The following is a 16223-nucleotide window of genomic DNA, read 5'->3' as shown; positions in this document are numbered from 1 at the left end:
TCGATGAATGGGCCGTCCTCATTTTTGGGTGAGGTAATCTACGCAAGCGTATCAACAGGCCCTGTCACACGTAAACCATCGTCCACATCCACCAACGTACATGCGGCCCGTCCGATGAGTGCCATGAGGAACTCGTATATTCATTTCATTTTCTTCACTTCCTGAATTACAATCATGTTATTGGAAATTCTCAACCCCTAAAAAACCCAGAGCACGAAGACCGAGCAAGAGCATCACGACCAAACTAGGCCTGCAATAATCACCACCGTCCATTCTCTTCCTAAAACAATTCTCGTTGAAATTCCCCTCGTACAAGATTTCTTCTTACATGGAGGGCCATCATTTCATCCCATCTCTGTTTCGAAATTCCAAACCTCATACCCTAACAAAGAAGATACTAAGTTCGGGTCCGCTGTTCCCATCAGGATTCAACATATAAAAAGTCTCGGAGTCTCTAGACCCGATAACCCTCTCAAAATGTGCCCGCATGTATGTAAACTCCCCATCAGGAGATTCTCCCTCCTCACCGTTCGGAAGCACACCAGCCCCCATCGACATTGCACGGAGCAACTCCATTACATTGAGATCCTCCTCGTTCGGATCCCTCTTCGTACCGTAACCCGTTTTCCGGCCATTACAGTACATGGTCCAGATAGGCTCGTCAAGAAGCTTGGTCTTGTCTGCAGGTCGTTTATCGCATTCGAGTGCGATTCTCACCAGACCCGACGCCATCTCCTGGAGAAGCTTACCGGTTGGGATTGCCAATTCCAGCAGCAGCATCGGGAGACACCGAGGGTTCTCTTGGATTGCGAGGGTGATCCGAGCCTTTCGATGGCCGAAGAGAGTACCGCTCAAACGAATCCCGCCGCTGATGTGGAGGTCACGTGGGTGCCTGGAAGGGAGCTTGCAGTTGTTAGGTGCGATGATTGGGAATGACCGGAAAGCCGAACGGAAGATTTTCAGTATCCGTACTGTTCTCCATGAATGTTTTTTCGAAGGTTGTAGGAGGGAGATGGGCGGGCGTGGCTGCTGCTGCTGCTGCTGCTGGGGTTGAGGTTGAGGCTGCGGACGTTTTGGCCGGAACTTTGATAGAAAATGCGCCATGTTTGGATGTTTTTTTTAAATTTGTTTTTGTAAATGAGAATGAAGAAATGGGTGTTTGGGTATGAAATTGTATTAGTTTTGAATGGATTCTGCATGGTTATGAAACCTGGTGCAGAAAACAGGGTTGTAAGATTAGTTTTTGTAACTAACTTTAGGCTTGTTAGCTAAATATAGGAGCTGTTTTAGCTGGGTTCGTTTTTATTTTTCTCTTGGAGTATGGATGGTTGGGAGTTTGCCACGTTGGATTGAAAAGGGTCCGGACAGCACCCAAGCTCTTTCCGGATTGGCTACTCCCCCTGCCACCTCCCAATGGCTGGTGGTCGGTGCTCTGTGGGACCCAACATGATGTATGTGTTTCATCCATTCCGTTCATCCATTTTTAAAGATCATTTTAGGGCTTGATCCCAAAAATGAGAGGGATATAAATCTTAGGTGGATCACACCACTGAAAAACAATAGTGATTGGATATCCACCATTAAAATCCTCCTAAGGCCCACTGTACTTTTCATTTGACATCCAATCTGTTGATTATGTCATACAGACCTGGATGAAGGGAAAAAAACAAAGATCAGCTTTTGATCCAAAACTTTTATAGCCCCCAAATAGTTTTTAATGGTCAACGTTCATTCAACACTGTTTCCTATAATGTGTCGACTTAAGATTGGGATATACCTCATTTTTGGCCGATAGCATAAAATGATCTACAAAAATAGATGGACGGCATGGATGAAACACATACATCATTTTGGTCCAATACCAATCCGTTTCCCTCTTTGGGCTACCATCTTGTTTCAGTGAAATCACTCTCTCTGTCAGGCGCGCAAGCTCTTAGTACAAAAGTCATCTAGATCTACATCTTGGGTGGGCCACCACAGGGAACGATGGGGATGAGATGTCAACCGTTGGTTCGTGTGTGGGGCATTATGATCTAGTAGTAAGAACCTAGAAATTACTTGGAAATTGCATGTGGCATGCAAGTAATCCAATTGAATGGTGTGGATTGTGGCAATATCTAACTGATGTGGACATTTATTGGACAGTTAAAAGTGAAAAAAATACAATCGTTTTATTTCAACCAATTTAACTTTGGGACTATGACTTAGTAAGAGTGGTTTCATAATTTAGTTGGTTTAATTTAAATTTAAGAATGCCATTTGTATGATTTGTGAGTGCCTATGTTTTTATGCAATCCAACACAATTTTAATTTTTAATTTTTTAATTTTTAATTTTTTTAAAACATACATGCACTAGTTAAATGTCATGCACATATCAGAGTGAGCTGCATCATTTCAATGGTCTGAGCGTCTGTTTGAAATGCAGTAAAACATCCGAATTAAAGGTAAAGTGGTAATTGTTTTCTTCTGTGTCTGAAGGAGTGGAGTTCTGTTGGGACTTGTGCTGTGGAATCACACAGATATGGATCTAGGATAGCAATCACAAGAGAACACAAAAATTTAACGTGGAAAACCCTTGCAGGAAAAAATCACGGCATAAAGCGACAAATCTTCATTATGAAAATAGAAATTACAAAGAGAGAGGACTTACCAGATTCGAACAACTTCGAATCTTACCCTTGCTATACCCTTTGATAACCTTAGAATGATTTTAGAAACCTTTGGAATACCTTTAGGAAACCTTAGAACACCTTAGAAAGGCCCTAAGGACCCCTATTTATAGTTTAGAAAACTCCACTTACGCACCCATCTGAAAACGCCTCAAATTTATGCAGTCCACGCAGAATCCGTGCAGCATTTGCGTAACCCTCGACTAGTCAAAGGAGGGCTTCGACTAGTCGAGTCAGTCCCTCGACTGGTCGAGCATGCAGAACTCCAAATACATCGTTATTGGATTTCAAGTCGAACTGACTTCGACCGGTCGACGGGATCTTCGACTAGTCGAGCAGGCCTCTCGACTGGTCGAGCAGCGTGGAAGACAGATTTAAGACATCCGTTTTCAATAATCTCTACCATGTCTTCAATCTTCAACTGTGTAGCTTCTTGACCTCCTCTTATCTTTGCATTGCATCATAGCTTCAATTAAAGCTTCTCGTGCACACTCCGTTTTTCTTTTACGCCATCCCCAAGCCCAGAGAAGTTGCACAGAACTTGAACTTCTCCATAGAAACAACCTTGGTGAGCATGTCTGCTGGATTCATGCTAGTGTGAATATTCTCTCCGTAGAAGCTCCACCAGCTCCCATGTATGGTTTTTGTGCTACGAGTTCATCTCATCGTCCATAGCCACTTTTCACTTTTCTGCATCAAGCTCACTGAGAGTGTAACATCTCCAAAAAAATCCATATAAAGACCCGAGTACCACCTCAAGCAGAAACTGCTAAGGATCAAATTATGTAGAAATTAGATGAAAATTAATTAAGTACTAAACTGAATTAATTAGTAAATTAGCTTGAACCACTTGCTGAACAAATTGCAAGACTCAAAATTAGTAAAATCGCTAACTCTACATCACCTAAAAATCTAGGAGAAATCTCAAAACCCAGTTGCTCTAGGGAGCACACTGAAACTCTGTATCGGACCTGGACCGCACGTCAAAGGTCCGATTACCCCGAAATTATACGATTATGACCGCCTTACTGGGCTCAACAACCATCTCGGGAATCAAGTCCAAATAGTATCCAGAAACGCACAACTTGAGCCTGGAGCGAAGTGTGTAAGAAATGCGAATATCTTTAGAAAATAGATTTAAACTTAAGTGAATTGGGCCATTCGCTTGCAGGCTAAATCTAAGGTCTAATGCCCTGGAAATTGGGGGTCGTGTATACACTTGACTCCCAAGTTCCCAGGTATCACTTAAAACCAATTTTTATTGTTTTGCGTTTAATCCGGTTCACTGAGCAGCATGGAATTACTAGATACATGAATCACAATTCACGACTAGTCTACTGGAAGGGAAATGACCAAATATATACAATGTCTAAAAATATCGATGGGACGCATAAGGCGTCGCCCAACAAAAATACAAAGGAATAATACGTCCAAAAGAATAGTGTGCTGAGTCCACTACTTAGTGACTCAAGTCCGCCTGCGAAATTTACGACGAACCGCCCGTCAACTGAAAATAGGACAACTCGTCCTCCTCATCCAGGCTCGCGCCAAAAGGCTCCTCGTACTCAGTGTCACCTGCAACTACTAAAGAGTTTGGTTGGTGTTTTAAAACACCGTCCCAGGGTGAGAGTGAGTGATCAACTCAGTGGGTGCTATTAATCTTAAGTTACAACAAGCATCAATTATATTTTAAATTTAATGAAAGGCGAACATCCATAATCCTTAACTAATCTCGCTAATGCATATGCATGATAAATGATATGATGCATGACCTCGCCACAACACTCCCTCGAGTGACTCCATCTAACGATCGCACATGACCAGCACTTCCTCATTACGACCTCAACTGCCGAGTCGCTAAAACCTAGCTAATGTAATGCATGAATAATGTTAACCGAGTATTTAGTTAATTCCATTCATCTAGCAGATTGGAGAAACTGGTACACCCCACGATATCAATGCCCTTAACTAGTTGCGAGGCCAAGGCCCCTCAATGCGCTAGGCTAAGACCCCGCGATCCTTGATCCCATCGGGTTTCCCATTTCCGATTTCAAGCACATGGGGAGTGCTGAGAAAGGAATCACTCGCGGTCACTATAGGAAGGCTCATCACCCCAGCGTAGGCTGATAGCTCAGACACAATGTCCTATTCCACCATGCCCGGCTCTCGAGATGGTAGATCAGTTTCAAATGGTTATCAATGGGCTTCAGTGGGCGAAGGGTGTTCCAGGTTCCATTCAGGTGTGAGCAGACATGGTTAACAATCATAGTTGGTTAGTAATTAGGCTAAACCGTGTGAGTCCAAGCGAGTACGTGACAAACGACATCGGGTATAAGCGACCCACTTAGTCTAACTATTGTCGCCCATTCGCATCCGCCCAAACCTGCCGGTTTAGCCGCAGTATGGTCTTACTAGCAGGACCACCTTCTCTCACCTCAGTTTCCTGACCAACCCATAGGTTTAATTGTATTCAATAATGCTTTAACAATTCAGAATTTATCAACTAACACAGGTGACATCATGCACTCATTCATCAAATATAGATTTCGGATTTCTCTACAATTGCGACTACTAACAATAACATGATTAAATGTGTATGTGTAGTGTATGGGGTTAACGAAGAGACCAAGCATTATATATATATCTCATAGTACAAAATTATAATAAGGGTTAATGGAACATACATGCTATAAAGAATCATGGCGCAAGAATCAAGCAAGAAATGAACAAGCAAGTTACCAAATTCATGCCCAATCATGTTGAGAAATATCAAACATGCCATAATCATTCCATGTTAATTGGGAGGATCTAAAAGCTAAGGTCTTGCCTAGGTTTTCACTAGATTATCCAAATACTTCACCCAAGCAATCATAATCATTAGATTCATAGTAAAATTGGTGTTAGGCCACTTAGGCATAATAGTCCGCACCTTGTGACGTTTCGCCTAACTCATGACACTCCTTAGGTTAGAAAATTGGAGAAAATGATTCCTATATCAAAAAGCAATTAGGTAAGATTCATGCAATTTAATTTAGAAAAACCTAGGTTGGGGAGTAGGTTTTGTTTCTTACCTTCCAATAGCAAATGAGGCGGATTTGGCGGAGGAAAATGATCGACGCTAGGGCTTGATTGGAGGAGACCGATGAAGGGGAGCACTAAAGCCTCCCCCACGCCCTACTCTCTCTTCTTCTTTTCTTTCTCTCTTTCTTTTCTCTAGGGCAAAATCGTATGGGGAGAGGGGGTGCCCAAATGAAGCCATTTTATAATGCCAGATTTGGTGCAAATGGTCTCAAGGGCTAGATTTTTACTATATTAGACCTATGGGAGAATTTTTCTAAGCTTTAGGGCCCACTATGGGGTATACATATTGATATACACCGTAGGATAGTTAGTCCTAATGATGATCTATATATGGACATGATTGGCCCACTATTTGGATGCGCTGATCAACAGATATGATTAGAAGTCTATTCAATGGTCATCAATGGTCGATCGGGGCTGCGGCTATGCAGATATGAGTAGGAAAATATCCTTACTTTACGTGTGAAGTTTGGTCATAAACTGACGGTCTGAAATTCTCAACTTTGCATAAGAGTGGACAACCCAATTCACTTAAGTTCCAGCTTCTTCCTTTAGGGTATTTGCACTTTTTATGCACTCGTCTTTTGGCTCAAGTTGAGCGGTTTTGGATACTACCCAGGTCCCCGCGATGGATGTTGAGCCCAGTAAGATGGACATTATTCTATTACTTTGGAACTAATGGCCCACCAACGAGCGGTTTAGAGCTTGTTCGAAAAATCAGAGCATTTCTGGAATGAATTAGGTATTGAGATTTCACGTGGGCAATGATTAGGGTTTAGATGAACTATGTTCATAGTGTGGCCTATTTATAGCTAGTGAAAGTGGAGATTTGGTCATAATTATTCTAAACCGTCGGTTTTAGGCTAAAAGAGTAACGGGGTTGATTTAGTTTATTAGCCAAGATCTGGACCTTATCTGATTCGGCTTCGGTTAGATCTTTAATGTAGTCATGATTGTCTTGATTAGTTAGCGATGGGTCGCTTAGATTTGGGTCCTATGTGAGTGAATCATGGGGCCACACTTGATGTTCAAGTGATCGGCGAATTCGTTGGCTTCCTACGGTTGATTAATCAGACTTGTGCGGTTCTTTACTGGTACCACCCCTGTATAAACTAACATTGAGTGCTGATGGTCATTAAGTGATATTATAAGTTAATTAATAAAAAAAATTTCAAGGATTTTTGGAAATCTAAAACAGTGAAAATCCAGGACGTTACAATCCCAGAACCTGACATTCTAGTGATTGACGTCCAGCACACTGAGGGTGACATACCATATCAAGTGACGATAGCCATTGAACTGAAACTGGTCCTCCATGGTCAATCCACAAATCTGATGGGATCGAAATCTTAACCTGACATAGATCCATTGTCTAGGAACTTTCTCCAGACCGTATGTGAGGTATGGACCTCCAGATGAGCTCCGTTGGCCCGAAACAGACGACTTTTGGCTATAACCTAAGTATACCATGGCCCTGGGGCCATTGACATCAGTTCTGGGCCTATATAAGGGCCTTAACCCACCCCTCTCTCATTCCATACGAATTTCTTAAATGCTACGAGAGAGAAGAGAGAAAAGAAGAGAAAAGTGTAAGCAGAAGAGTGAAAGTCAGGGAGATCGAGGCATTGTTTCTCTCGTGCGACTATACGCACTAGATCACCTCTTTGCTACGGTACTCAATTCGTTTCGACTGTGATTTGGATAAGGAATCCTAACCCTAATCTCATTTTAGAAGTCCAAATAGAGGAATTGACGAAATAGCTAACCTATTCCGTGATTGAGGTAGTCGTTGTGCCGTAAATAAAGACGTAGTGTTCGAACTGAGTTTGATACGAGTTTACCGACGGAAGGTGCGGATTATATATGTTTAGGTTATGGTTTTCAAGGCTTTCAATGTTAGCAATGATTTATGTCTAACTTGATTGCTGCCATATGATCTTATTCGATAGATTATATATGTGTATAAATTATATGTTTATATAATGCATTTCATGTGTTTGTTGAAATGTTTGAATGAATATGAAATTATGATTTGTGCTTGCTATAACTATTAACTGAAAATATATGTTTGTTGTATATATGACAACTCCATTGTGAAAGGATTTGCCATAATATATGCTATGACTAACTTAGTCATGTATGTAGTAAAGTGTAGTCTAAGTGTTTGACAAAATGTTTGAATGAGAAATTGTTCGACAAATTGTATTTAATAAGGGTATTGAGATAGGATTCTTAACTACCTTACGAATATCTATAGTTCCCTTCATGCAATTTATATTGCTACTATGTAATTTTTACAGAAGATGCATATATACATTAACATGTTCTATGTGTTTGATAAAATGCTCAAATGATGTAATGTCTCGAAAAAATCCATACAAAGACCAAAGTAACACCTCAGGCAGAAATCACTAAGGACCAAATTCTTTAAGAATTAGACGAAAATTAATTAAGTATTAAACTAAATTAATAAGCAGATTAGCTTGAACTGCTTTCTATACGAACTACAAGATCCAAAACTAGTAGAATCGCTAATGCTACATTACCTAGAAACCTAGGATTAATCCTAAAACCCGGTTGTTCTTGGGAGCATCACGAAACTCCGTATCGGACCTGTACCGCGTGTCGAAAGTCCGATTAGCGCGAAACCATACGCTTATGATTGCCTCACTAGACTTGACAACCATCTTGGAAATCAAGTCCAAATAGTATCCCAAAACGCACAACTTGAGCCTGGAGTGAAGTGTGTGAGAAACGCGAGTATCTTTAGAAAATAGATTCAAACTTAAGTAATCTAGGCCGTTCGCTTACAGGCCAAACCTAAGATTTTAGACTGTCAGATTCTGACCTAACTACACCCTCAGATCAGAAAAATTTTCCTACATAGGTCATGTACTTGTGGCCTTGATCGAGTGTCGACGACCGTTGAACTGAATTAGGTCCAACGCGGTCGATCCATGAATCCGAATGGATCAAAAACTTAACCTGACTTAGATCCAATGTCAAGAAAGTTTTCCTAGACTGTATGCAGAAAATGGACCTCCAGAAGTCCTCCGTTGGACCAAAACATCCACTCCTTGGCTATAACCTAAGTATATCATGCTCTGGGGCCATTTTCATTGGTTCTGGGCCTATCTAAGGACCTAAACCCACCCATCTCTCATTCCATATGAATTTCAAACCCTAAGAGAGAGAAGAGAGGGAAAAGAAAAGGAGAAAGTGAGGAGAAGTGAAAGAGAGTATGAGTTAGTTGTTGGGTTTCTTCTCTGCCGCTCCACTTGCTGAAGCGCCGCTTCCGTGTCGCTATACCGGCGATTCCGAATCCATTTTTTGGTAAGAAATCCTAACCCTAATCTGATTTAGGAATCCAAATAGTAGAATCAACGAAATAACTAACCTATTTCGTGATTCAGGTAACCGTTTTGTCATAGACAAAGACGTGGTATTCAAACTGAGTTTGATACGAGTATATCGGCAAAAGGTGCGGACTATAAACGTTTAGGTTATGGTTTTCAAGGCTTTCAATGTCAGTTAATGATTTATGACTAACTTGTTTATTATCACATGTGCTAGTTACGATGTTTCCATATGTTACACATATATATAACCTATGTTGAATATAATGCATTTTATGCGTTTATAGAAATGTCTGAATGAATATGGAATTATGATTTGTGCTTGCCATGCTTAGTAATTGAGAATATATGATCGTTGTATGCGTGGCAACTCCTTTGCGAAAGGATTCGCCATAATATTTGTTATAACTAATATACTACATATGTGTTGTAATGTATAGTCTAAGTGTTTGATCAATTGTCTGAATGAGTAATTGTTTGATGAAATGTATTTATTAAAGATGTTGAGATAATATTCTCAATTGCCTTAGCTATTCCAATAGATTTCTCAATGTAATTTACATTAGGCTTAGTGATCCATGTATGAAATGCTTATGTATGATGATATGTGCACTATGTGTTTGTTAAAATGCTCAAACGAGATTTATATTTAGATTGATTATCACATGTTGTCTTTGACTATCACATGTGAATGTTACTACTTTGGAGTGTGACTGGGGCTATGATGTAGTCCAGGCAATTGGTAATGGCTCCTATTCGAGTGGCCGAACTAGTTTTGCCACGCTAGACACGTTCGAGGAATCCAGGTCGTACGCTAATTGTCGACAATGGTTAGGCCACGCGGAGTGCTTACGTGCTCCATATCGATTGATTCAATATGCGCTCGTGGACTTGTTAAGTAACCCGATTGGCCTATTGTATGCTTAACTTGTATGGACGTAACTGCTTAAATTTAAGGTACCACTTACCAATGACAGCCTGTGTAACCGTGGTACCACGATCTGCCAAGACTCATGAGCTGGGCATGGTGGTATGGGAAACCATGGTCGAGCTGTCGGCTTATGCTGGGGTGACGAGCCTCCCCGTAGTGACCAGTGAGCAACCCATACTCGTGAGTTGAATACGGTGGTATGAGACACTGTATTCGAGCTGTCGGCCTACGCTAAGTTAACGAGCCTTTCCCATAGTGACTTCGAGTATACACTAGGACTACATTGAGGTGATGAGCCTTTCTGTAGTGACCTTGCGTATAAACCAGGCCTGCGTTGAAGTGGTGAGCCTCTCCATGGTGACCTGGAACATGCCCATCGTATGTGATTGACTAGGATTGATGACCCTAGATGGATCATTATTTGGGTAATGATATAAGGGAGGTACCTTAGCTTTCCAAATCTGCTGTATGACTAAGCCTAAATAAAAACTTGGTTAACACGATCATATATCCGCATTGCATGGTGCTTTAGCGAGGAAATGCATGTGTTCGGAGTGGTGCATGCCGCGATCGTGAGATGATGTCACTGAGGGAGTGCAGGCGAGGGCATACATTATTATCGCATACCATTTCTGTATTAATAAGAGTACTCACGATATGATTGTTGTACTGCTTTATCATTACTGCTTGATTGAATTGATAACATGTTAACCTTTGCCTTATAGCTCCACTAAGTTGATCACTCACTCCCACTCTGGGATGGTGTTTTAAAATACCAACCAGACCCTGTTGTAGTTGCAGATGATGACGAGGCTTTTGTGATGGAGCCTGACTTCTATGATGAAGAGGAGTTCTCCTATATGCAGCTATTAGGCGAGTCTATGTAGACCTTGTTCTGATCGACAGGGTTATAGGGATGTTGACTAGATGCCATTACACTCATTATTTTGTATTTTGGAACACACATGTATATTTATTTTTGATATTTTGGAAATTGTACATGTATATATTTAACCTAGTAACATGTTCACACTCTGGAGGCCTACAACAGTTTATATGTTTTATATATCTATCATAGTCTTCCGCTAGCTTAAATTTAATCATCTCTGGAGTGTGATATGCTGATTTAGCTTAATCACGTTCATGTTTAACGCACTAACATGGACGACATTAAATCATCATTTTCTATGTTGCATAAGTGATGTGTCGGAAATTGGGAGTTGAGCTTTGCTCGACCTTTGATTTTCAGGGCATTATAAGTTGGTATCAAAGCATGATTTGGATTAAAATGGACCTGTGTTATGGTAACACGATGCACACTGACGTACTTTGATTTAGGAAGGTGCGATGAAAACATAGAAACGATCCTAGGATCCCAAGTTCGCCCGTCGGTGATCCTACCACCGTTGAAGTGAAACTGACCATTAGATTTCACCCCGTACACGTATAAGATCATGTAAATATGATCCTGATCCCTTTCTAAACCGTCAATCGACGAGTTTGGGCGATAATCTAGCGAACTCCACACACAAAACACACTGAAAGCATGAATATGTGCGAGTTATAGTCCGAAAGCGTCTCAAATGGAAGTGGGGGCCACACCATGATTTACAGAGGGACCCAAGGCATGTCCCACATGTTTTTAGCACCCCGGGGAGGGGTGGACACCGCCCCAGGCAGAGCCACCGCGGTCGGACCAGAGTCCGGGCGACGCACCGCCCAGCTCCACAATGCCCTGTCGGTGGGACCGCCCGATGGGCGGTGCGCCACCCACCGCCGGGCCAGGTGGGCCTATGCACACGTGTGGGACCACCCCACTACTCCTTAAACCCTCTTTTAGGTTATTTTGTCCCATTTCATGCCCCTCTCAACTCTATTTCCCCTCTCAAACACTCTAAAGCTCCCATTACCTCTCAAATCCTTTCTTCCATACACTTCTAACCCTCAAATCTTCAATCTTGTTCAACCTTACCTCGCTATTCCTCATTTTTATCTCTTCATCTTTCCTATTTCTCCACATTTGAGCACAAAAGCCCTCTTTGGTGTCTCATATCCTTCCAAACTCACAAACCCATCTCACCCTTCAAGCTTTGTCAACTCAATGGCTCTTTTTGAGCTAGTCACCGCCATCTTCTTAATCTCAACGCTCCTTTCTCTCATGGAAAAGAAGAGAGCGGCCCCGGATGAGGCCGAGCCGAGCCGACCAGGCCGTGCTATGAGGAGGATGGATGCCGGAGCCTCTACCAGTGCTGAGCATGAATGGAGGTCCAAGCAGGACCTCGATCCTCAAATTCTGTTGGAGAGATCGCTACTTCCAAACATCGACCTTGGCAAGTTCCACAATCGCAAGGTCATATTTGAGGCACATGTTGATGAGAAGATGTTTAGGATGTATCCAGCCATCGACTTTCTTTTGAAAAATGGGTGGGGTCCCATATTTGAAGGGAACACTCATGTGAGTGAACACACCATGCGCACCTTCTACGCCCTCATTCAGAATCCACTATTGAAGCCTCTCCAGTTTACTATCCCTCTGGGAAGATAGGAGGTCGTAGTTGGGGTAGACGAGATTGCCCTCATTATGGGAGTTGAAAGAGGTGTGGTGCATGTAAGTGAGAAGAACCTCACTAATGAGTGAGAGAAGAGACTCCGCACGCATTTCCTATGCGGCTGACTCGAGAATTGGAGGCGAGGAAATAGTCTCGCTTCATCCAAGATGACAGCCGACTTCCGCCTGCTCCACATATGCACGTATAACGTGTATCTTAGGTGGAGTAATCACACTGAATGCACAAGGTTCATGGTGGATTTCTTATATAGAGTTAGGCAAGGAGAAAAAGTGTGCCTGCATACGCTTGTCCTATCCCAGATCATCCGCACTGCGCGGTCTGAAAGGGAAAGCTCCTCGCTACCTTTTGGTCGATTTGTTTGTAAAATTGCCCGCCACTACTGTTTCTGACTCCATATAGAAGACGTCGCCCTAATCCACATTATTAGCGAAAGCACGCTCGACAACATGAGCATTGGCCAGAGGCGACGTCGAGTCCGCCTTGAGGAGCAGAGCGATGATTCAGAAGAAGAAATTGACGCTGTCGAAGAAAGCAATGGTGAGGAAGGAAGTGGCGACGAAGAAGAAGGCAGTGGTGGGGATGGCAGTGAAGAAGAGGGTAGTGATGAGGATGGGGATCAGGAAGAAGAAGAGGAGGCCCAAGACTCTGATGGGGGTTCTCCTCCAGCTACACAGGAGCGTGACACTGGTCGGGCTGTTATCGAAGCCCGCTTAGCGCAACTTGAGGAGGGCTAGGTCGCCCTGCGACAGGAGGTCAGCGAGACCTAGGCCTTCGTGAAATAAAAGTTCAAAAAGGTGTCTCGCACCTTGAAGGCTATCCCGTGTTGCATGTAGGACAAGGGCTGTAACACCCTGAAAATCAGAGGTCGAGCAAATCTCAACTCCTGAGGTTCAGGACATCACTTATACAATATAGATAATGATATTTGAATGTTGTCCATATTAATGCATTTAAACATGAGTGGGATTATACTAAAATAGTATGTCATACTCCAGAGTAAATGTAATTTGGCAAGCGGAAGACTGAGATAGATATATAAAGTATATAAGTGTTTCATAATTTTCAGAGTATGAGTATGATACCGGGCTGAGTATATACATGTATTGGTTCAAAATAGAGAAATTATCAAATGTAAGGTGTTTGACTAAATCATAAGTCCCTGTAAACTCGTCAAATCAGCATGGGGTCTACATAGACCCGCTGGAGAGCTGAATGTAGGAGAACTCTTCTTCCTCACCTATGAAGTCCGTTTCAGCTGCATAGATTCCACCATTACCTGCATTTAAACCAGAGTCTGGGTGGTGTTTTAGAACACCGTCCCAGGTGGGAATGAGTAGCTAATTCAGTGGAACTATAAAACAAAGGTTAACATATTATCAATTCAGTCAAGCGGTAATGATAAAGTGATACATCAAACAATCCTAGCTATTCTTATTAATGTAGGGATGATATGTATTAATGATGCATGCCCTCGCCTGCACTCCCTCTGCGACATCATCTCACGATCGCAGCATGCACTCCTTCCTCTGTGCTCAACTCCAACGCTAAAGGCACATGCAAATGCAGTGCATGTACGTGATTAGCCAAGTTCCTAATTAGACTTATTCATATAGCAGGTTTGGGAAGCTAAGGTACCTCCCTTTATATCATTTACCCAAACAATGATCCATTTAGGGTCGTCAGTCCTAGTTAATCACATACGATAGACAAGTTTACGAGTTTATACCATAGGTTGCTACGGGAGGCTTGTCACCTCAGCATAGGCTTAATTCACATTCGAGGTCGCTACCACTAATGTCCTACCAACTGACAGTCTATTTTTGAAGGCTCGTCACCAACCCGACTGGGGACCACAGCCAGCCTGCGTCAGGGTAAGCCTATTTTGTACTTGAGGTTACTCCACCAATGTCCTGCCAACTGATAGTCTATTTTCGAAGGCTCGTCACTAACCCGACTGGGTACCACAGCCAGGCTGTGCCAATGGAGGCCGACAAGTCGAATACAGTGTCCCATACCACCGTATTCGGCTCACAAGTATAAGTTGCTCATTGGTCACTACGGGGAGGCTCGTCGCCCCAGCATAGGCCGACAACTTGACCACGGTGTCCCATACCACCTGCCCGACTTATGAGTCTTAGCGGATTATGGTACCATAGTTGAAGTGAGTTTTACATTGGTAAGTGGTACCTTAGATTCAAGAAGTAGTGTCCACACATGATAAACACACAATAGGCCAATCGCTTTATTAGATAGGTTCGACTGGTACAAGCGTATGCTAAATTCATTGACATGGTACTACTATCGATGATCATCGTATGACTCGGATTCACCGAACGCATCAACTGTGTTGAGACTAGTTCAGCCACTCAATCAGGATCCGTTACCGATTGCCTGGACTAGGTGGTAGTCCCAAACATACTCAGATGCAATAAAGAATCACATACGTTAATCATAACAGCATGTTACAAACAATTCAAATACAATAATCATTTGAGCATTTCATCCCATACATTACATATGTTATTATACATAAGCATTTTATACATATATCACATAATAGTAATTTACATTATATGAAGGAAACTATTTGTATGACTAAGGAATGTAAGAATCCTATCCTAATACACTTAATAAGTACAATCCATCAACAAAATCTCATTCAAACATTTTAACAAACACTTAGACTACACATTTCCAAGTATATAGGCTAGACTTACTGCGGCGTGAATTATGACAATTCATTCCACCACATCGATCATAAAGTATATAACATACGTGCATCTAAATTAAAAATCATAATAAGTACAAATCAGGATTTTTCATTCATTCAAACATTTCAACAAACAAATAGAATGCATTTCATATTTACATAGTCCACACATATATATTTCATCGAATACATCGTAACTAGGGTCATATGGCGGCAATCAAGTCAGACATAAATCATTACTGACATTGAAAGCCTTGAAAACCATAACCTAAACGTTTATAGTCCTCACCTTTCATCGGATTGCTCGTTTCGAACTTGGTTTGATTCCTACGCACCCGAATACGGAATGACAATACCTAAATCATAAAAATAGGTTAGTTATTTCACTGATCACCCTATCTAGACTTCTCAAACAAGAGTAGTGTTAGGATTCCTTACCCAAATCGAAGTTAGAATAGATAGTGTAGCGATGGTGGGGAGGCAAAACGACGTGTGGAGTCGTGGGAATGAATCCCAGCAATGATCTCCCTATCTCCCTCTATTCTTCTCATTTTCTCCTTTTCTTTTCCCTTTCTTCTCTCTACTAGGATTTGAAATTCGTATAGAATGAGAGAGGGGTGAGTTTAGGTCCTTATATAGGCCTAGAACTGGTCTAAATGGCCCCAAGGCCATGATATACTTAGGTTATAGCCAAAGAGCGGCTGTTTCGGTCTAGCGGAGCTCATCTGGAGGCCCATTTTCTGCATATGGTCCAGAGAAAATTTTCTGACATTGGATCTAGGTCAGGTTAAGTTTTCAGTCCGGATTTATGGATCGACCGTAGAGGACCAGTTTTAATTCAATGGTCACCAGTACTCAATCAGGTTTGTTTGGTCGTTAGTATGTTTAGTGGTTAAAAGCCTGTT

The 16223-nt window shown here is 42.0% G+C and overlaps 1 protein-coding gene across 1 annotated transcript; it reads right to left on the bottom strand.

Annotated features, from left to right (window-relative positions):
• Window positions 1-375: 375 nt before the first annotated feature.
• Window positions 376-1104, bottom strand: LOC131247113 (protein MIZU-KUSSEI 1-like). Its single transcript, XM_058247553.1, has one exon. It carries the CDS (start codon window positions 1102-1104, stop codon window positions 376-378), a length of 729 nt encoding a protein of 242 aa, XP_058103536.1.
• Window positions 1105-16223: the final 15119 nt, after the last annotated feature.

Source organism: Magnolia sinica, chromosome 5, assembly GCF_029962835.1.
Source record: "Magnolia sinica isolate HGM2019 chromosome 5, MsV1, whole genome shotgun sequence".
Taxonomy (NCBI): Eukaryota; Viridiplantae; Streptophyta; class Magnoliopsida; order Magnoliales; family Magnoliaceae; genus Magnolia; species Magnolia sinica.
Note: the sequence above shows the minus strand (reverse complement) of the source record. Positions and strands in the feature narration are given on the sequence as shown.